Below are 23,179 nucleotides of genomic sequence, written 5' to 3' on the forward strand. Positions count from 1 at the left end.
AATATTAAGAATAAAAGGTCAAAGCCTTATCAGCTGCGGGCCTGAAGGCTAAAAAGAGACCGTAGTATATCATAAAGTGAAATAGCTATCCCTTGGGAGTCCCATGGAAATCATCCTTCTTTCTAGATTAGGATGGATATGAGAACTTTGTCAGACACTACTTCACAACCCATTTTCGTATTGGGAGAGTTTTACATATCAGGGAACCTTTTAACCTTTCATATAGATACACAAGAGCTACTCTGTGAATATTCTTTTCTAAAATGCAACACTGACTTTTGATACTGACTAACCCCACATGAGTTTGTAAATAGTACCTTAAGTTTCTTGTCACTTTTCAGTATAGTCTTCGGGAGAACCTGCAGTCTTTATGAATCTTGGTTTATTTTTACACAATACCTCAGATCCTTCAAACTATGTTAAGTCCCAAAGTCAGTTAGATAAATACCCACATACCATTTGAAGGCCTTTCCAAAACTTCATCACATATTACAATTAATTTTTTGCTTCAAAACTATTTTCCACTTCCAACATGATAACCTTTAACCATAGTGAGTACATCCCAGTGTTCAGTACCCTAAAGGAAATACGATTAAAGGCACCACTTTAAAAATAAAATTGAACTTCACTATAAGTTACACGCAGATCTCATTTATCAAAACCAATGCTAACTACTCGGAGCCCTAGAAATGAAACAAGTAATGAAGCAATGAGTTTATATGAATTGAAAAGTGTTATTCTAGAGTACTCTGTACATTGGAATGATACATGGAATGAAAATATTTTGTACAACCTAATGCAATATTGCAAAATAGGTAAATAGGCAATGAAAAATATAAAACCATAAATCTTCTGGTAAATTAACAAAAAAATGCTCGGGGAAATATACAGCTATACCATCTCTCTCTTTTTTTAAATGCCTATTGCAGCAACACTCAATGGCTCCTGGAATCTTTCAATAGCTTGCTTAACATGCAACAGGGATAAAGTACATCACACAGACATCATAAAAGAAGGCACTTATTTTATACCCCATAATTCTGCAGTCAGGAATTCTAGTCCAGTGGTTTGAACAGACATCAAATGAAATGGTGCACAGGATTCATATTAACTATAGATAAATGCTTAGTCTACCACATAAACTTAAAGTAGTGAAATATAATCCAAAATAAAATTATCTGTGTAACTTCCAACTAAAATTAAACCTCAAACTTATAAAATGAAAAGATAATAAAATAATTCTTCCAATATAAATACAGCTGCAAGATTATTACATTTACATGACTTTCTTTACAAGAAACTAAGCAATGGCAATGATTTTAGAAAACATGAAGTCTACTGGGGCACTAAATAAAAGGTATTACAACAAATTTTTAAAGCTAGTAACATCTAACAGATCTTTGTTATTCTATAGCAAAGAAATACATCTTGAAAGCTGCAGTTTAAATACATTTAGATAGCTTTCTTTACAAGAAACTAGACAATTGCAATGATTTTAGAAAACATGAAGTCTGCTGGAGCACTATGAGGAGCATACTGCAAAATTTAAAAGGTACAACAAATTTTTACAGCCAGTAACATCTACCAAATTGTTGTTATTCTATAGCAAAGAAATACATCTTGAAAAATACAGCATGTAATGCACAAAACGAATGCTATATCAGATAGCTGAGCTACTGGTAATGCGATTTGGTGTCTACATAAAAATATGAAGTGGCATCATCTGTTCTGTGTACAACCTCCAAAACTCAACTTCCATCTTATGCAAATAGCACCTAATATTCTAGTATAGAGCAAATAAAGGCAAAGAAAAAATTATGTAAGGAGCATGTGTCTTTAAAAATATCTGACTTTCAACCAATGTTCTTGGTCACAAAAAATGGTGCTCGCTGTTTACCTATAATGAAAGGTATATGATGAGCCATGTATGAAATTTCTTTCAACCCAATATGTAAATTATATGTTTTTATTTTTCCAAACATAAGCAATTGAATGAGCTCCTAAAATGCCTTTATTTAGCCAGGGCCTGATTGAAAAGAAGAGAGAAAGGAAGGGAAAAGAACCAAGGACTAATCCTAAGGAGAACAGTACAAAGAGCATAGGTGTTCAGCCATAATGACCCCAACTCGTAATCAAGCTACTTGCAACAAAACTGCAAGACAAGATCAATATTCAGCATCTTCAGACAAACTACGGCTCTATACTCAAAACAACCTATAATTTAAGAAGTTATCTTCCTCTAGAAATGCTGCTTTATTACCTGCTTCACTTTTAAACAGCAAGTATATTGTCAAGAATAATTTTTAATAGTTTACACACTACAGAAATAACTTTCAAAAACTAAAAACAACCTTCCTTAGTTCTACAAATTAATATATTTCAAAAATATATAACAAATTTCCTATAAATCTTAAGTATCACCAATGGTACTGAGCAACTGTGTGATGTTGGCTTTCAGGAATGCTAAGCAACTGCATACTTCTTCTTTCCATTTTCATTGATCACACAAATGTGCTGTGGAAATAAAGAAAACACTTCAATAAAAATCACCCCGTCTAATAAAAGTAGAAATTCAATAAGTGTATAAAATGTTCATTAATCACAGAGAACAACGCAGTAAAAGCATTCTCCAAACAAGTTTCTATTAACAATCACCATACCACAGGGACCATTGACCCAAGGCAGTCGCATACAAGAACACGCTCCCTTTTACAGTACAATTTTTTTTTTTTTTCTGAATATCCTACTCTCTTATCCTCTGCAGAAATCCATACATCTCATTTAATCATCTTTTGTCTTCAAAACTTTATCTAGGCTAATAGGGAATGGAATTTAAGGTTCAGCCAAGGTAGCTTTCAAAAGCAGGAAAATTTATTAAACCAAGTTCTTTTTTATCTGAAGGATTTGCGAGTTTATTCTCACCACACACTGTAATTATTTCTTATATGGATATTCACTAAAAAGCAGAAAATTGAAACAATTTATTTGCAAATAGAATCTATTTCTTTTTGTTTCTGATTTTATTCTCTTTGAGGCAAAAGAAAAAAAATCCCTACAATGTCTTGCCCAAACAGCCCAGAATGGAAAAGTTAAGTGGTCATTTGAGAAGTTAGTACTGTATTGTAAAACAAGCCTGTTTAAGTAAACCAGAAACTTGCCTTACATGTATGAAATCTCAGGACTAACATATATAACAAACCACTGCTCTATATTACATAAAAATAAAAGGTACATTTCAGATGGGGGATAACAAACCAAGAAATAAATTCAGTTAGTTTACTACCAGGATTACATGTTGGCAGCTAAGAGAGTTACATTATTATTAAGCACAAAAAATAAGTCATGGGGGATAAGCTGGGGATTATATCTACAACAAAAACTTTCATAAATGTAAAAAAAGATGTTTAATTTATTATCACTTTTTTTCTATCACATTAATTCAAGATACACCGCACACTTTTGGATTATGATTAATACTGATATATTCTTTAAAAGCTAAGCCAAAGTTTATGAAATGCTCATACTTTATCATAGTTGTGTCCATCAAAAATATCCCATGGATTAGTTAAGAAACAACTTATTTTCAACAAATGGTTTTAAATTTTGTTATTACACGACCTGAATCACAAGTTTTAGGACAATATTGTTCATTAAAAACTTGTATTTTATGTAGTGGTTTATCTGCAATAAGTCTATTTCTGGGCTCGACCTGTGTCACCCAGTGAAATGGTTCCATTAGCACTCATTTCTAGGTATAACTATTGCTAAATATACCAGAGAAAAAGCTATCCATGATGCCGGGTTACTACCCCCGGTTCGCTCACCATAACGGTGTTGGTATGCACTAGGGGTGAGTGGACTCCACTATCACAGGTCTTCGTCCAATAGACCTCTCTATTCTCAAAGTCCCAAAATTGGGTGTGCCATGAGCGAACCGGGGGTAGTAACCCCGGCATCATGGATAGCTTTTTTCTCTGGTATATTTAGCAACAGTTATACCTAGAAATGAGTGCTAATGGAACCATTTCACTGGGTGACACAGGTCTTCCCCAAGAAATAGATTTTTCCTTTGTCAAAATCCCTTTTTTAGCCACTAAACAATTTCTCCATCACTTCACTGTCCATAGTAGAATCTTCCCACCGCACTCCAGTGGAGACTTGACATTCAGTGCTCAAACTTTTCAAAATCTAGTACATTTTTTGGTCAAGTGTTTTTATGCGCAGAGTAGCATAATTTACTTCTCCTAAGACCAACCTATCTACAACTGCAAGGCTCTCCATATTCATCTTCCAATACACTTAAGTCAAAAAATCTCTTAACCCCATATGTGTAAATTTTTTAATCATGAGCATCTATTGTGATATTATATGTTACGTTCAGTGAACAGTGCTAAATTCATCATCTCAATTTTCCTATAACCTCATGATCATTACCCTGACTACTTTTCCTTGGATTCCTTTCCAGTCATCGTAAGCTCTTTTGTTCATGTTGATTTTCAGTTCTATTTCTCCCCATTCCACTCTTCCACCTCTGAAACATTTCCACCTCTTCCTCTGATTTTACTGTTAATACCGTAATACTGTATAGGCCATTATTAGTCCCTGTAATAATAATAAAAAATATGCAGCTTCTTTTGAAGCTTACATTGTAGGTTACAAACAGCTGGTTATTTCCACTTTAGTGTACTTCTTGAAAGTCTGTCATTTATTTAGGTTTCGCATGCCTGTGGTTCCTCTCACCAAATTCCTAGCTTTGCTGGCTATTTAGTGACAAAGGTGGCCAGGAATCTGGCAACTAAATACTTGTGTAATTACTTAAACATGAAGTACAGATTAGAAAAGAAATTATAATTACTATTGCAAAATAAATACTTACATTTAGGTCCCTAAAGTATTCATTGTAGTCCAAAGCATATCCAACAACAAACTTGTTAGGAATTTCAAACCCACAATCTGAAAACAATTCTGTATTAATAAATATATAATTCACTACCCCTTCACAAACATAGCTACAGGAAGAACAATAACACACATCCTGTATAAGCAATGAAAATTATGAACAAAATCTGATTTACCGGTAATAAAAAATACTATATACCCGGCAAAATTACTCATCATTATTTACCATTCAAAAATAGGTTTTAAAACCAGTGGCTGCATTATAAAATTTCCAATGGTACTAAAATACAGTACTATATATTTAAGTGAAAGGCAAATTCAAGAAAATCTACCAGTTGAAGCAGGCTTTGCTGTCGCTTCAATTCAGGAACATATTTATAGATCCCCATTTCAATTTCACTAATACCTTTAGCCACCTAAAATGAAAGTATGGCTGCCAGGTTACATTTGTTCCACTGCTCCAAAGATAACTACAATTATAGTATTGTTACTGGGAGATGATTTAGCCATTTCCCACATTGTTAAAATATGTAAGTTTTTACATAAAAAAAATTAAAATTACCAGTACTATGCCTGTGTAATTGTGTGTATGTATGGTACTCCAGTGAGTCAACTTCCAAAAGTACTTAGATCTTTATGGTTGGTAAGTCATGCACTACAGCAACCTATGAGGGAGAAGGCCCACATCGCTTTCGTGACCAAAATTCAATGCATGCAAAATGATGGATAATGTGATTTCTGGTACTTCCCTATGAAAAAGAGGCAAGTGCAGGACAGCAATTGTTCTGTTAAATAATTCCATTGACCCAGATAAGACAACAGCAACATTTGGATAAAAGTTAACCAAAGGTTAGCCTACTTTGTACTGACTAAACACTCACTCACATTCAGCATTTTCAAAAACATTACTACAAATGCAGTAAATCATAAGTAGCTGATAAAAAATTATTATAGTTGATAAAAAACTATTACAGTATTACTGTTATTCAGAAGATGAACCCTATTCATATGGAACAAGCCCACAGGGTCAATTGACTTGAAATTCAAATTTCCAAAGAATATGGTGTTCATAAAAAAGAAGGAACAGATAACTGGAAATACAGAAAGTGATCAGTTATCAATAAAATAGATAAATCAACAAACAAACAAACAAAAATGTGTGTAAATTATTAAAATACAAAAAGAACTGTATTAGGGTAATGATGCACTGCATCTTCACTTGAACTTCTGAAGTTCCAATTGCATAACATCCTCTGGGAGGCTGTTCCACAGTCCAATGGTGTTAGGAATAAAGGGCCTCTGGAACTGAGAAGTCTAACAGTAAGGCACATTTACTACACATTGGTGCTGCTGTTCAGCGAATCTGGTTGCTCTCAGCAGGAAAAGGGGATCAGGGATCAATTGTGAATGTGAAAGATTTCTGTTAAAATACAACTTATGAAAAATTAACAAACAACAGACCATCTGTTGATGGTCCAAGTCATAACTGCTAATACTGGGAAACAGAAACCTACCACCACAAATCACTCTATCTAAAAAGAGATAAATCTTTGGCAGAAGCAGACATCCACACCAGAGAACAGTATTCTAGTAAAGTAAGGACAATTGACCTTAAACAGGTTGCACTGATTTTATCAATATTATAAACATGTGAGGCCTTACAAACAATACCTAACTTTCATACGGCATTTGCTGAAACTTTCATTAGGTGTTTCTCAAAAGATAAATGTGAGTCAAAAGTTACACCTAGAACAGTTAAAGCTTCAGTATCATTCAGCAGAGTCCCATCGACCTCTATCAAGGTTTTCTTGCAAATAGCACATCAAGTCTAAAATTTTAGAGCATCACAGGTACCTAACTGCTTCCTATATGCACACTGGCTATCAGCTAACAATCCTTTAGATTCCACATACTTATATAGTGGCTTAAAAATGAGTAGTTACTGCAGTCAGCACATATGCCATTCTTTGGAACAGTCACTGTACAGTATTACTAAGCTTGCACTCATCTGCAAAGATACTACATTGACATAAAAATTTATAGAATCTACTACTCTTGGGACACAACACACTGTAAACTTTTTTTTAAAAAACAAAGACAAAAAACCATCAGAATCTTCTCTACCTCAGCTATCAAGATCATCAAGAATTTTCTTAACATCCCTAGAGAAAAATAGAAATTTTATGAGAAAAGGTGAAGGATGACAAGTACCATGGAGAGGGACATCCTCAGCTGATTGCTTAGCTTCTAAAGCTTGATGAAGCAGTTGAGCCTTTTCCCTAGGGCCAGTAACCAATCCTACCATCATCTGTCAGTCGTGGTGGAATGGAGGACAAGCCTGACCCAGATACATGATGCCAATTTGGTCTACCACAGATGAGGCCGAGTAATTCCTTCAAGTTTCCTCTTCAAGGAATTATTGTAACTTCTCTCGGCTGTATGGCAAGTTTTATTTGCAGCACAGCGAGATTAAACAAAGATGGTGTCATTTTCATTTGAACAATTTCGTCTCCATGTATTAAATTTGGGCTGTTTGTCATGGTTAGCAGGAAAATTCTCATAACAACTAACAACATTATTTCAGACATGAGCTCATCACCTTGAGTCTCCTTCAAGATCCTCTTAAGCCACAAGGTGTAGCAGAGGATACAATCCATTTCATTCAATTGGGTTTTGTGCCACTGAGTATTCCCATACAATATAAACACCATTTTAATATTAAAGAATATAGCTGTAATCTTTTTACGTTCATACTCACTACAATCATGGAATTTTAAGTGGGTTAATTAATCTATCTTGATGGGTTAACTATTCTACCTTTGGGGCCTAAATTACAACAGAATTTTAATTTGGGACCTAGCCATGTATCACGTGTCTGGCATTGACCATTTTTTCAAGAACTTTGCAGTTAAAGAAATAGGTCTAGTGCTTATATAAAGAATCTCTTAAATGCATCATTTTCAAGGTGAAGGATATGTGTTCTTAATACAGAATACATTTTACAAAGCATCAAGTCCTACACTAAGGATTATACCACCCATGACAACCTGGTGCATTTCATGGCATTAAATATCTGGCCTATTCTAAAAAATGCTGAGCATTTCTGATTGGTTACTTATTTTTAATAATGATGGCTATTAGTGATTAATATAGTCTGCTAATTTGTTACTATCAGATTGGTTCTCTCATTTACTTACTCATTTATTGAAAATTATTTTGAAAAAGTTAGCCAATTTCCTACAGTAGGTGAGACTGCTCAATTAGTTTATTTATTGTTTCTTTAGTTACATCAATGTTATCTCAATTGCATTTAAAATACTAGATATGAAATCATACTCCAAGAAAGTGAAACTCTTGTACAGTGAAAAATAACATAACTGATATAATAATTGTTGTTTATGAGCATAATTTTTTAAAAGCTTCTGAGGAACTCATCGAAGCACAACTTAGTTTTTCAAGCATAGCAGAAATGGCAAAGAAAATGTCCCTTTCACCCAACAAGAAATCTGATGGTCCCTTTAATACTATATCAACAAAAAGAAATTATACTTACAATCGGGCCTGTACCCCGTTGAACCTGGTCGCCTTTTGACAAGTAAGGAAGCAACTCTGATAGTTTTTGGTTCATTTTCTTTAAGTATGGATAACAACTTTTCCATGGTTCTGCCAGTATCTATAATGTCTTCAACTACCAAGACATTTTGACCTTTGAGTCCTTTCAAGTTATCCCCACCTATGACTTGGATATCACCAGTAGATGATTCATTCTGTGAATAAATTGAGATAAAGCTTTTCACAAACTGTGGCTTTACATATTTTTACATATTCTAACACTACTGTATATACTGTACAGTACTTAGAACATCACATACTTAATGGCAGGTACATAAAAAGAAACCTAATCACACTTTTAAAATACAAAAAATGATGAAATCAGGCATGTATGGTAAAAAAAGAAAATTACCAGGCTATTACATATGCTGCAGTTAAAAATTATGTGAAAAGAAACCCCGCTGACAACTGTAAGCCTAAATGCTCACAAATATTCAAAATGGAAGACAAATAATTAATAAATCACTCTAAACTCCAAAATTCACTAAGTACTGTACAAAGTATTGGATGCTTTAGCACAGTATCTGCCATTTTCTCTCTAACTTTTTACTGCAACACTGGCTAGTGGGGAAGACCTGTTTACCACAAGCTTTCTCTACCACCAATTAAAGTATATTCACGTAAAAAATAACTTACCTCGTAGCTTTTCAGCCTGATGAAATCCACATTTACTGGCACAGAAACAGATCCATGATAACGATTTAATGTTGTGATTTTATCCAAAAGGTCGGTACAGAAACGATAGCCACCCTTCAGAACACAAACAGTAGTCAGAGGCTCATCTTTAACATCTTGGAAAATATCACGAGCCAGTCTTTCAATTCTGTCGAAAAGTAAACTGTACTGAAAAACCTGGAAAACAATTCTTATTCAGTTGCCAACACAACTGTCTGATCATTTAGCTATAAAATATTTTAACAAAAATTGATATGCAAAGTATTTAAACTAGAAATTCCATGATTCTGCTTCAATATATAAATAAATTTACAAAACTAACCTGTCTTGAATAATACCAGAGGGTATGAGTATGTTTTCAAGGTCCTCTTCATAATGTTTTGGGACACAGAAATTGGATAACTCATATCCATTGTAATTGTCAGATATCTGAAAAATTGCAATAATTATTGCAGTATACTGTATATGCATGCAATAAAAATAAATTTACAAGATTTCATTTACATTTCTTTCTTAAATAATTACAAAAAAAGGATACACCCATAAAACTGAAAAATCAAGCATGGTTAAAACTCATATTTCAAAGTACAGTATGGTATAAGTAAATCATTCAGAAGAAAATAATTGTCATATTTTGTCAAAACATATATACAATTCTTTAAAGGACTGTCATAATTTGGGGACAATGGAATAACAGCTACAGAAGGAATTTTCACCCTAAGAGACCAGATGCTAAAAGTTATGTTAGTTGATAGAAAAACCATAAACAATTTCTTCACTTGATCCTATGCTCTGATGTTAAGCTACTCGAGTCTCAGTTGCTCTGAATTTTCTTGCTACTATTATCCAGGTTTTATCATGAAATGGTTGTTTTATCATGAAACTTTGTTAGAATGTAAATCCCAGAGAAATACTTAAAATTTCATTCTTTTTCAGAGTCCTTTCCAAGTATCCAAATTCATCGAGTCTTAGCTAGTCTTATCATTATTAATCACTTCATAATATGTCTGACAATATCTGTCTTGCTTTGTCAGTAAACCTCAGTTTGACACTCAGTAATGATTTCCATCACCTATTTCTTGACAGCTGTTTGCTGACTATCTGTTTACCGATCTATAATAGTTTATTTAAGCAACAGCATACTAATTGCCATCAGTTGTTCAGACTCTGGAGTCATCACCGCAGACCATTGTACCATTGTCAATGGGAAAGTCATTACTGTATCAAAAAAAGTTAAGTATATCTAAGTTTGACCAGACCACTGAGCTGATTAACAGCTTCCATGTGTTTACCCAGCTTGATACTCTCTCAACACCACTGTTTTGGTGTTAAGCTGATGTCATAGCTGCTTGTCCATAAAAGTCAGTCAGTGCAACCTGTCACTTTATCACTGTTCTTTATCTTACAGCCAAATATCCTGAAACGTTGTCTGAGCCTTTTTAGCCTTTTCACCATCTCCCTTCATCTTGTTCTGCATACATTCCCAGTCCAACAGTGGAAGACCCTGCTTTGTCCTCTGGTGTGATTGTTCATATGCTGCTATTATTTATCTGGACTGGCCAGTTTGCTAGACTCAAAACACAAATCATTTTATAGTCACTTAATTGTCTGTTCAATAGCCATTCTAGCTCAGCTCCTCAGTGCTTGAGTTCAGTTATCAAAACAAGAGTCATGCCTAAACTTAATAGTACTGCAGCATAAAGCATCCATACTGCTTTAGTAACTTTACCACTTCAGCTTTTCCTTTCATAGTGTTGTGACATTTATTGAGTTCTCTTCACTCTCTCCTGTCTTGAATAGCCATCTGTTCCAGGTTGTAATCTATGCTCTTTCTCCAAGGTTTTCTGAGCCTTGCTACTAATCTTATTCCTGGTACTTCCTTATCTACTATTTTCCTGACGGACTGTCCTTCTCCCCTCTCAACACATGTCCAAACCATCTCAATCTTCAAGGTCTCCATCAGTTTTTTAAACGCTGGATAACTCATCTTTCAAGAACTTCCTCTCTCAGAATACTATTATTTAGCAGATCTCTTATACATTAATACTTTTCATTGTACAGTACTTGATTTTAACAAACAGATTTATTGAGGGTACTGTATTAGGATAAAAAAAATTGAAATACTGGTACTAGTGTTATAACCTAATTTGTTTCACTGATGCCATAAACTAACTTTATCAAAACACTGCCTCCATTGGGAAGCCTTAGTGAAGTTTACAAAGATGTACCTAACTGGCAGGTAAATAGTCAAGAGACTTCTAACCTTTGGCTCAAGTTAGGTTTAATAGTAAGTAATTCACGAGAAATGAATGCTGAAAATAAAAGAAAATACATTACATACGGTACCTATTTACAACTAGGCTAATCTACCAAGACAGCTTTATGACAATCATCTTCTACCAGTCTTCTTTCCATAAGTACTGGTTTGTGTAACATGAAGTTAGTTTTTAGTACTACAATGCCTTAGTCATAACATAATTTCCTCTCCCATCCCTGTAATGCCAGTAGCCTTAGTCAAGGGGCACTGTCTTCCCCCTGACCTCCCATTCTTTAGAGGGAATGTTACTTTTAAGCCTACAAATCAGATATAACGTAAATGATTAGATGTACCAATTTGTCAGTCAGATTTAAGCCGTTTTTCTTTTATACCAAATAGAGTAGTATATTTACTTCACATTTTCTTGTGACATCCTTCTCTTTCCTTCCCATTCTGTCAAGTGTGTTACCTGTGACATCATGTCAGCAATGCCTATGTCAGATTAGATCATAGCCTATGCCTCGTAAGATGATTTCCATGTCTTTTAGCAATAACAGTTCTTTGTTAACATTTTTTAAAACAACCTTTTGCTCTATTGTAATCAGAGAAGTGTCCTTTCAGTGATAAATTATGTATTTAGGGATAAATGCTGAATTGTGGCGTACTGTACAGGCAGTCCCTGGTTTAAGACGGGGGTTCCGTACCTACGCAGCGTCGTACACCGAAAATTGTTGTATACCGAAAAATCGTTGAAAATCATCAAAAATCCATAGAAAACCTTACTTTTAATGCTTTTGATGCATTGAAAATTATGTAAACTGCATTTTTATTGAATTTTTAATCAAAAAACCTCCAAATTTTGATTATTCTGCCGTTTTGGAGCCATATTTCTTCTTTCAGCTCGGCGTCGTAAGCGTCATAACCCCGGAACATGCATTGTAAACCGGGAAATAATTTCTGATGAATATATTTGAAAAGCGTCGTAACTCGAAACGTCGAAAGCCGGACCCGTCATAAACTGGGGACTGCCTATACAGGTTCTCGCATTGTACCCTAAATATTTTTTTTTTTTATTAAGAACTGTAGTGATTTAGTATGGTGAGAATAGTCTTATGAAGCAACTGATTTTAAATGTGAAATATCTCTTCTTATACATTTTCATGAAGTTTTAATGAATGACATTCACTTCAATTGCACATGTTTGGTTCACAAATTGCAACACTCACCAAAACATAATGGGGAACCACAAAATTACAAACTAGTTGTTAGAGTCCTCAAGAGAATGGCAAATCCCCCTTCCCCAATTCTCTTAAGTTGCAATGCCCTAGATTAGGTTAGGGTACAATCACATAAACACAACTGCCAGACTTTTTAGCCAATGGTAGGGGCCAGGATTGGCCTCCGTCAGGTAGAATGTAATAACCCTGTTAGGTTAGGTTACAAAGTACCCTAATAATTTAGTCGTTTTTATTCTTCCCTACTCAAAATACCTTGGTTTCCAACTTTACAGCAGAACTGTACTCCAACTGTTATAAGTAGTGGTGTCATAATAGGTTAACCAGGAATTTGCAATCAAAATAGATGTCAATATTCACCAAAATCACATAAAAACTGTCAGAAAAATTATATTTTATCATTTTTACTACATCCCTGGAATATAAGCAACATTTATACTGTAATTTTACCTTCTGATTGGTTTGCTTTTAATTGATATGCAAGTTTACACTAAAGTGTGCCTCACCATCAACAAAAACCATTATGTAAATTAACCCGGGATAACCCTTAACTAATTAGCCAATTTTAACAACAGAAACACCATTTACTTTTAATATGTACATATTTGATATAAATAATTACATAGTAGATAGGCTAGTCTTCTCTGTTTATCAAATAAAAGATGTCAGTTTTGAATAGCATAATTACTTTATGGGACATTTTGCAAAACTTTTGCCAGGTGTTTTGTGAATTTCTATTGACAAAACAAAAATGAATGGTTGTAGCCTACACTGCACTGATGTTTTAGGTACTGTGTATTTACAGAGAAATCATAGACAGTGCATAACCATTACAATATTCTGTTGGTATCAAATATCATGGGACAAGATATGTATCATTTGCTAACATCGAAAATTTATTATTCATAATAAGGCCTACATCAACGTTACCTGTAGCTTTGTCTGATTAGGCTAAACCAAATCTTTGTAATCAAGCAGGTAGTAGTGCACAGAGTTGACCTTCAGTCATTTCTGACTTGTGAAGACGAATTCAAAACATTCCGAAAAGTTTACAACATTAAAATTTAAATCAGTATCACATATGTACATTATCAATGGTGAAACACATGGTACACCTGTGTTTTCAATGTTTTCGGAGGGCCAACAGCCAGATAAAAACTTCAACAGTTCCCTTACACAGACTTTGGCATAACCTACCCGATAGGGGCGTGAATAGGGTACATAGATACTTCTTGGATTATTCTCTACGTAGCAGCTATTTATTTCTAGTTTAATAAAAGGCTATAATTGAAATCGAAGTTAAACATCAAGCTCGTCTAAAGGTTAATCCAAATAGAGATTATCCTCATGCCCTGCCTAACCGAGGCCTACGCTACCCTTAACCTAAGCAAGCTTAACCCAAGTACTCCAAATGTTTAATCCTGTATGCTTTTTAAAGTTCCCGGGTTCGGAATTTCGTAATTATCTCCGTATGTTTGTAGTATACACAAGATACAGGTAACCCAGCGATGTTGACAACTTGTCAAAACGAAATTCTTACAATGACACGTAACCTATATAGCGCGTTGACTCAACTTCACGTACAGTATACGAACCTCAATGTAGGGGACCATGATTCTCTACCAGATCCCTGAAGGACTACAGGAAGGTGTCTCTGCAATCTACAGAAGTCAGTTTGCAATTGAACTAGGTCACTCCGGAATGCCGGTACCCTGTCGCAGGTTACAGGCACAGGCGCGAATACTGTACTACACTACGGACGAGAATGGGGGTCCTTCTAGTTGCAAAAATGTTCTGGTCACACTCCGTTCACGTGAATCTTGACAAAATTTAACAGAAACCCGCTCCAAGGTCGGGAACGAGTCTGTAATCGTATAACCTCCGTAGCGTCTTATCTCAGCGCTTCATCTCTTATGTCTCCGCCTCCTTCGCCGTACGAAAATACATCATTCTTTCGCTAATTTTGTCTTTCGTTTGTAAGATGCTTGCATATTGAAAACCAGGCAACTTCCTGAGGTGACCATATCTCTCTCTCTCTCTCTCTCTCTCTCTCTCTCTCTCTCTCTCTCTCTCTCTCTCTCTCTCTCTCTCTCTCTCTCAATGAATAGAACTGAGTAAGTGAACTTGGCCATACAGCAAAGAAATGCACAGATAACTAAGCAATCCCTTCATTATGATTAACAGCTCTCCTAGAGAGAGAGAGAGAGAGAGAGAGAGAATGTTACGACGATCATGGCAACCATCGTATAACAAGAGAAGGAGGGGGCGTAATTTCGTTTTAGTCAGTTGGCATGTGCCAGAAAGTGCCATGATTTTTACAAACGACCATGAAGCTTGGATAACAATGACTTTAATTGCCCACAATGATGTGAAGTGGGCAACTCTGTCTTTAATGTGGGTCGACGTTAGCCGTCCTCTCTCTTTCACGTTGTTAATATTAGGGTCAATAACCTTATGCCTAACCTTCCTCTTTTTTGTCAGATTTTGGCCAGAATGTAACTTGATCTATCCTATGTGTGCGTCAGCACCTGTAGATCCATCCTAGATATCCTTCTCGATCTGGATCTGTCGTAGATATGTATAATTTTCCGGATCCATCCTAGATGTGTATCCTCATAGGGATCCATCCTAGATATGCATACTTATTTGGATTCATCGCAGATATGCATCCGGATCAGTCTCAATCCTATGAATGTATCGGGAGCATCTTACATAAGCCTCTTGATCTAGAGCCATCAGAGATATGTATTTTGCTCTAGATCCACTTCTAGTCTTAATTAATTCTTCCTAGCCCTTAGTCCACCAGCTCCTCTCTCTCTCTCTCTCTCTCTCTCTCTCTCTCTCTCTCTCTCTCTCTCTCTCTCTAGTGTAATCAGCTCAGTGATCTGGTTAAACTAAGATAACTCTCTCTCTCTCTCTCTCTCTCTCTCTCTCTCTCTCTCTCTCTCTCTCTCTCTCTCTCTCTCTCTCTCTCTCTCTCTCAGGTGCACTGTGCACTCAAACGTAGGATATAAGATTGAGGGAGATAATTATTCTCGCACTTTTTCTCACTTATGTACCCTCCAAGTTATTAAATCTTCGACCTTTACCCCAGCTGACCTGAAGCGAAAATAGAATTGCCATAAATTAAGATCACTTCAGTATGAACTATCACTGCGAAAGATAGTCTTAATGACTTGGAGATATTTTTAGTCATTAACGTCATAGTCAAAATCTCTCTCTCTCTCTCTCTCTCTCTCTCTCTCTCTCTCTCTCTCTCTCTCTCTCTCTCTCTCTCTCTCTCTCTCTCTCTCTCTCTTGGCGATTATTAATTATAAGAAATTTTATCGTCCATTTAAGTGCCGAGTGGAAATACTCTTGCGAACCTCTGATCGAGAATCCTCGCTTTACTATTGACAGTGAATGTTCACACAAAATGCTGTCCATGACAGCAAGTAGCATTAAATCTTGAAAACACATTTGAAGGATTATGTTAACAATGGACAATATAGTAAGCACAATAGTTCTCAGCAATGTTTATTGTAGTTACTGTAGTAATACACAAGAACGTCAATAGGATTTAATACCAAAATATACTCTGTAAGCACTTAAATAGATTGTACGTGCGTGCGTGTGTGTGTGTGTGTGGCCACTGATACGCTTATAAGCATACATAGGTGTGTGAGTGACTATATATACATACATATATGTGTGTGTATGTGTATGTGTGTGTGTGTAAGCAATAGAGCTAGCGTTACATGAAGGGCTTAAGGAGAGGAAGGAAGTCAACCTCTGCAGGCCCCTGAATAGGCCTTAGTCAGCGCAGGATTGTCTGTGCAAACGGCGTACTGAAGATGGCAGGGGTTGAGGTATGTCTGTCCATCGTCCCCACACATGTGTTCCTCCTTGTTGCTGCACCAGTCGGGACAGTACACTATTTTGTCTCCTGCAACGTTCGAACAAGATGCCATTAGTATTATTTGCACATATTCTCTTGGTACATTTAACAAAATAAACCATGAACTTATTCCAAGAGCTTTCACGAGATAGAATACCGATGAAATTTTATAATAGGAATATATTACGCTAAATGCCTCATACTTACTGTTATTATTATTACGGTTATTATCGATAATTCATGGTGTTCTTAGGGCACAAGGCACCAAATCCTTGGATTTGCCTGCTAAGCCTTCAGGAAATAGCATACGCTTATGATTTTTGATACGAATGTAATGCAAATGGAGAAGACATCATTAGCAAGCCAAATATACCAACAAGTAGACCAGCTATATTCATGCAACGGGCGAGAGAGAGAGGTGGGGGGGGGGTTGCGGATGGGACACATTTAAGGCGCCCTCATATGATTTGTACTATTGACTGGCAGTATATTCGCTGATAAGACTCGTCAAGTTAACATCATGGGAATTATGCTTAATAAGCTTAATATTGTTATGTAAGAAATCCTTACAGCAACTTCAGTGAAAACCACAGAACAGCTTTCAATTACTGTTTATTAAAAACAAATGGAGTGGGAAATAGATTTTGACATAACAGTTTTTGCATGTTGGTGTTGATGATACTTGTAACCTTGGACGTTCTCTTAACGTTCATTGATGAGGCCGTGACATAGGTTATTAAAAGTATGATGGAATCATTCAATGATTTGCGCAGAGGATGGGAAAAAGATTGCATATCCATCAGCAGTTTTTAATTTAATTTAAACACTCCTCATATTATGCAAATCACTTATACTTTAATTAAGAAAAACACACTTGTCCGACAGGACCGAATTTGTTTTATGTATTCAGGGGCTTCTAGATAAAAAAAAAAAAGACCCATAAATCGAAAACTGGATTAACATGAAAGCTAATATTATGCAAAAAAAAGTCACGGGAATATATTATACAACTTAGTATACAGATAATTCGTTCGGCTTATCTTAATGATAAAGATACCAAACTGGGTCTGCCATATAAAAAAAAATATGTGCCATTGGAATAATTTGCATTCTGTGTTCAATGTCAGACTTACGGGTTTTTGAGCCGATGGTCTGATTACTCCGGAGGCATTTATTAACAAGGTGCTTACTTGGCGAGAAAAGGTTGACACTTAGTTTTCTGAATAATCTGACCTCTAGCACAACACTGCTAAAGTTTGCTGCGATATGAACTAGTGCTTCTCTCTCTCTCTCTCTCTCTCTCTCTCTCTCTCTCTCTCTCTCTCTCTCTCTCTCTCTAGACGGGAGAGGTAACTTTTAGCTCAACTATCGCCATTTACCCGGGCTTGGGACCATCAAGAGGGTGAGAGTATAAACCTGCACGGCAGGTTTGAAGGTAGGTGGAGGACACCTGAAACTGGTATTTTCATCTCGACGTTGTTTAAAAGTCGCAGTTATGAAACTCACCCGGCATTAAGCACTCCCTCAGACACCCGTAAGGGCAGCATTTTTGGTGCCCTAAGCATTCATCATCCGAGTCGCAGTTGTGCTCGCTCCTCATACATAGGCCTATGATTCCCGTTGTGTTGGGGCATTTCCCTGGCTTGTCTGAGAGGAAAGAGAAGATAAAAATCATTATCCACAGCCACGTCAAGTTCAACAGAAAACGCTCCCGTAGCTCGAGTAATATATATCCTGAATCTCTCTCTCTCTCTCTCTCTCTCTCTCTCTCTCTCTCTCTCTCTCTCTCTGGATGAAGAGTAAAACCTGGAAAGGACAAGCATAAATGTGGCATTGACTGTAGTCTTATTTCTATCCTCTAGTCTAGAGGCAGTTTGTATCAAGGGAAATGGGTTATTGCTGAAAACCAATGAAGACAAAAATGTTCATCTATATTAACTTATTGCAAAGGGATTTGGTAGACCAAGGTTTTTTTCAGTCATCAGAAAGATTTGGTCAAGTTATGAAGTAACAGGCACAATAGTAAGCTATTGAAAGAAATATATCAGTGTAAACAATGCTTGTGTTAAAATAAATTTTATGTAGGTGTGTATGAATATACAATGTGTGTTGGCGGGTGGGGGGTTAAGCATCTGTACGCAAAGGCTTCCCATATACTTACAAAACAAGTCCTGGGTCTGAGGGCGACACGACACCAACGAAACGATGAATAAAAGACTCGATATGCCGAAAACTGCCACCGACCTTAGAATGAATCCTTGTCGTTTCGACCCCATGTCTGTTTTATCGTTACCTGAAATCCATTTTAGTTATATGTCAGTTGTTGGTGAAGTATCTGAATCGGTTTTGTAATGAATGAAAATGTTGTGCCAAAAGAAGTTTTCAAACTTCTTGTTCGATATAAGCATTTAGTCGTCAAACTTGCCACCAAATACAGTAGTGTGCGTCCTCAGTTTTGCCGCCGGTATTCACTGCTTGGTGGAATGTAGGCGACAGGATGCTGGAAGTTGCCTGACAACATGCTTGTGTAACGCTTCCTCTAAAAGGAAAATGAAAGTTGCTTTGGTGAAAAGAGAAGGATACAGTTTTACAAACCTTGAGATGAGTAACATGGAGGAAAGTGAAACGTAAGACAAATTTTAGGACATTAAAACCGATAGGTCTTTTCTCCTCTGGACCGAGAACGGGATATGCTGTATATCAGGTCCACAATAATATTCGGTGGTGAATTATTGTTGATTTTATATAAAAAAAAGTTACGAAAGTTCTCTAATGCGCATCTACAGCATTCTTACCAACTTATGCGAGTCAGAGATTTGGGTTGGGTTGATGGCATTATGGAAAGTTTAGACGTTACGGCACTTTTCACAAACGTTCCCTTAGATTATGTCATTTCTAAGCTCCAGGAAGAATACGAACAAGGTAATATAGAATTCCCCCTACCCACTGACCAATTCTTTGCATTGATAAGACTATGCGTATCTTCCACGGTGTTTCAGTTCAATAATCAAGGATTTGCGCATAAAGAAGGGGTCGCTATGGGCTCCCCTCTATCCCCAGTTTTAGCCAATATTTGTATGGAGTTCGTAGAGAGAGACATTCTCAACAGATGTGATAGGGAAACCACACCTTTCTTGTGGGTCAGATCGGTGGCCACGGTCAGATATGTCGATGACATTTTTGCAATTATCAGAGGGACAGAAAGAAATTTAACTAAATTAGTAGAAATAGCAAATGAAATCCTACCATAAATAAAATTTACCGTGGAAGTAGAAACTGACTCGAAGTTGCCTTTCTTAGACGTATTAATCCTCAGAGATTCGAGTAGGCAAAAGTTTAAATTCACAGTATATAGGAAGACAACCAACTCTGAACGCTAAATACTTTTTTATTCTTTTCATAATAATATGATATCAAAAGTAATGTAATAATGAACTTCGCATTACGAGCCTTCAAGATTTGTGACCCAGAATATATTAATGACGAAATACATCACATTAAGGCAACTTTCAGAAGCCTTAGGTCCCCCCCCCCCACCGCCACTTCATTGAAAAGGCTATCTCACGTGCCCGGGAGACTTATTATTGCCCTAAAGATAATAACAATAGAAGAAAACCGAATAGATTGTTAACCTTACCCTTTATCCCTAACATAGATAATATAAGTAAAAATGTAAATGATAGCAGGATAATACTAAAATTGTTTTCGAATATATGAACACGATAAGAAATAACCTAATGAAAAACAACAATCATAACAACCCCATAGTACAAGGAGCGTACGAAATACCAGGTAAAGACTGTAAAGGTAAATATTTGAGAGAAATGGTAGAGGGTTAGAAACACGATTAGGGGAACATAGAAGGGCTTTCTCATGACCTTCTCAAAATAGTGCAATAGTTACCCAGGCATTCAATAACGATCATAGACCAGGCTGGAACAGAGCTAACATTATTCACAAAAGTAACAACGTAAACATAAGATTAGTCGAGGACGCCGCCATAAATATAGGAGAATCATTTAAGGAGAACAAGTCGTTCGTTAACGAGGACCCACTAGTTAACTTCCATGTAATCAAAACATTTATTAAAGGTTTTAAATGTCAGGACAGGCTCCGTTTTTCCTTCGTCTGATGCTCCCGTTATCTCTGACATCACCCCGCAGACACCCTATAACAGCCGGGATTCCCAGGATGTCACCGCTAACGATGAATTACATGCAGAAGAACAACATCAAGTGAGGAGATCAAGAAGGATAGCCAGGCGAAATATAAGAAGAGAAGCAATCACCAAGTTGGATAGCTGACCGCCCTGCTTGTCGCCTCGTCCCTTAGAAAAACACATCGTCGAGGTCGCCCATTGGCTCCATCCTTAAAACTGGAGCTTACATATTTACTTTTTGTATCAACGATTTTAGTTAGACTGGAGATGAACCCAGGACAGGGTTCGAAAGCTTTTGTAACTTGTTTTTTTATAAAATCAACAATAATTCACCACTGAATATTATTGTGGACCTGATATACATTCAAATCGATGACAGATGTCTTCCATGGGGAAAATAAAAACATGAGAAAAGGCATAATTTTTTTAACGGGTAACCTTTAAATGTTTTTCAAAATCCTTAGCGTAATTCCTATTTTACAAAATTACTGCTTTGTTTGGAATTTAATTTAGTTTTCAGTCACAAGAATTGGGCATCATATATTCACTCACTCACGGGTTCTGGAGCCTCACTGTCATTCATTATCTCTTAACAAGTTACTTTTATGCAGAGGCCAGTGGGCCGGGGATCCTGTTCCCTTGTCTAGCCCAGGCCTGACGAAACAGAGAGAGAGAGAGAGAGAGAGAGAGAAGGGGGAAAGGAAAAAAAAGTGTGGCTCCCCCCGAAAGAAGCGATAGGACCTTGCCCATGAATGATGGAAGGTTATGTAAATGTAAATCAGCAAAAAATAGCAGCAGCTAAAGAATTGCATGATTTGGCCGCAGAGGGTGTAGAGCAGCCAAGGAGGAACCGTGCAATTCAAGGATTGCATACTTTTCTGTGTTTTTTTTATTATTATTTCGTAGGAGCTAAATCCCATGCTGACGCAAAACTAAAACTGTTTTAATGTACCCGCAACGAGACCGTTTTGTTCATCGCGACTTTAAAATGAAAGACACTTCAGAAAAAAAATACTTAACAGAAGGATCAACATCATTATTCAAAACGGGGAGACACATCCTTACTGAAAGAACCTGTAACAGACCTCTAGGGTGTAGAATATAATGGTGTGAAACAATCGCTGGGAGACCGTAAAACTCCGCCAAGGCTGAGCATTTCACCCGTCAATAGGTCCGTTTTACCAAATATTTCATTCCTATCTTTCTCAAAAGCTAATCACTTGTTGCCAGCCACATGGCCCACCTTTGGTCAAACGTTTGTAAAAAAAAATATTCTCCTTGGTCGATGTAAACAAACGTAGAGCAGATATTAATAAGTGAAAAACGATAAATCGATGAGAAGAGAATTATACACATAATTAAACAGCAATATACGTCACAAAATTAAGAAGATGGTGTGTGAAGCCTGTAAGTGGTGTTTAATCCTTTCTTTAGTAAAATGAGAAGTTAAACCTCACGTTCCTAGATCGCACTTTTCCAGTGTTTAAGTATTCATTTTGCTGTGAATTTCAGACATTACGTAATGCATCTCTTTCTGCTGATTTCACTGCTTGGCGTACATTTATTAACGTGACGTTGATGACCTTATAATAACCGTGACGTCAGTTTATAAGGTAAAACCAAACTTTCATTTAGGAACAGAGTAATTTTTAAGAAAACTTTACCTGTGTTTTTTGCAGGAAATATACATTTACTTTTGGACTGACAGTTCATTTGAAAGAGAGAGAGAGAGAGAGAGCTTACTTCCGCCCGAAAGATCACAATTAAAGGTTTTCATTAGTTTTGCATTCATTCTCATAGTTGCTGATCACTTCATGCTCATAGTTTTTATAAAAAAATCCGTTTCCTTTATTTGTCCAAATCTGGCAAGATACGACTTTGTAAAGGCTCTTTTCATTCCCTTTGTTGTTACGGGAATTCTGTCACTTGCTCTGCGGTTGCTTCAAGGCTATCCACTTTTGTACCTGCTAGCACACTATGGCAGTTATTATATATATTATTATTATAATTTGTTGTTGTTATGGTTATTCAGACGTGGAAACATTAAATATAACAACCCAGAAACCTCATCAACTTACGAAGCAAGCCTCCTCAGAATCAGAACAAAAACCTATGAAAACAACATACTGTATAAGTGTTTTGCACTTTTGAAGGTCAGAGTCCTTCATAAGTCTTACTCCCAGGCTTTCTTCCTTCACCTCTCAACCTTCATGCCTTGCAAGACTCGTGCGCTATTATAAATCTGCCGACTGCTCTCGATTTATGGCTTAAAAGAAGTGAAGAGGAACGCAGTGTATACTGAATGTTTATTTTTTTCCGATTTCCGACTTCGTAATTTCCATTCTTTACTCACTCCGTTTTTCCTTTCTCTCGCTCTCTCTCGCTCTCTCTCTCTCTCTCTCTCTCTCTCTCTCTCTCTTTAAAGAATACACAATTATGCCGAAGACCAAGCGCTGGGACCTATA

The 23,179-nt window shown here is 36.4% G+C and overlaps 2 protein-coding genes across 3 annotated transcripts in view; one reads left to right on the forward strand and one right to left on the reverse strand.

The window, feature by feature from the left end:
• Positions 1–23,179, forward strand: part of LOC136842700 (protein KRI1 homolog) — a 72,322-nt gene that overhangs the window by 9,008 nt on the left and 40,135 nt on the right. The gene's annotated exons all lie outside the window — the stretch shown is intronic.
• On the reverse strand, positions 703–14,947 carry LOC136842695 (hypoxanthine-guanine phosphoribosyltransferase-like). The gene is made up of 6 exons (XM_067110357.1): positions 14,274–14,947; positions 9,509–9,615; positions 9,148–9,334; positions 8,453–8,666; positions 4,877–4,953; positions 703–2,514 (listed from the first exon to the last, which is right to left on the reverse strand). Exons 1-6 carry the CDS (start codon positions 14,289–14,291, stop codon positions 2,464–2,466), a joined length of 654 nt encoding a protein of 217 aa, XP_066966458.1. The 5' UTR covers positions 14,292–14,947; the 3' UTR covers positions 703–2,463.

Source organism: Macrobrachium rosenbergii, chromosome 10, assembly GCF_040412425.1.
Source record: "Macrobrachium rosenbergii isolate ZJJX-2024 chromosome 10, ASM4041242v1, whole genome shotgun sequence".
NCBI classification, from domain to species: Eukaryota; Metazoa; Arthropoda; class Malacostraca; order Decapoda; family Palaemonidae; genus Macrobrachium; species Macrobrachium rosenbergii.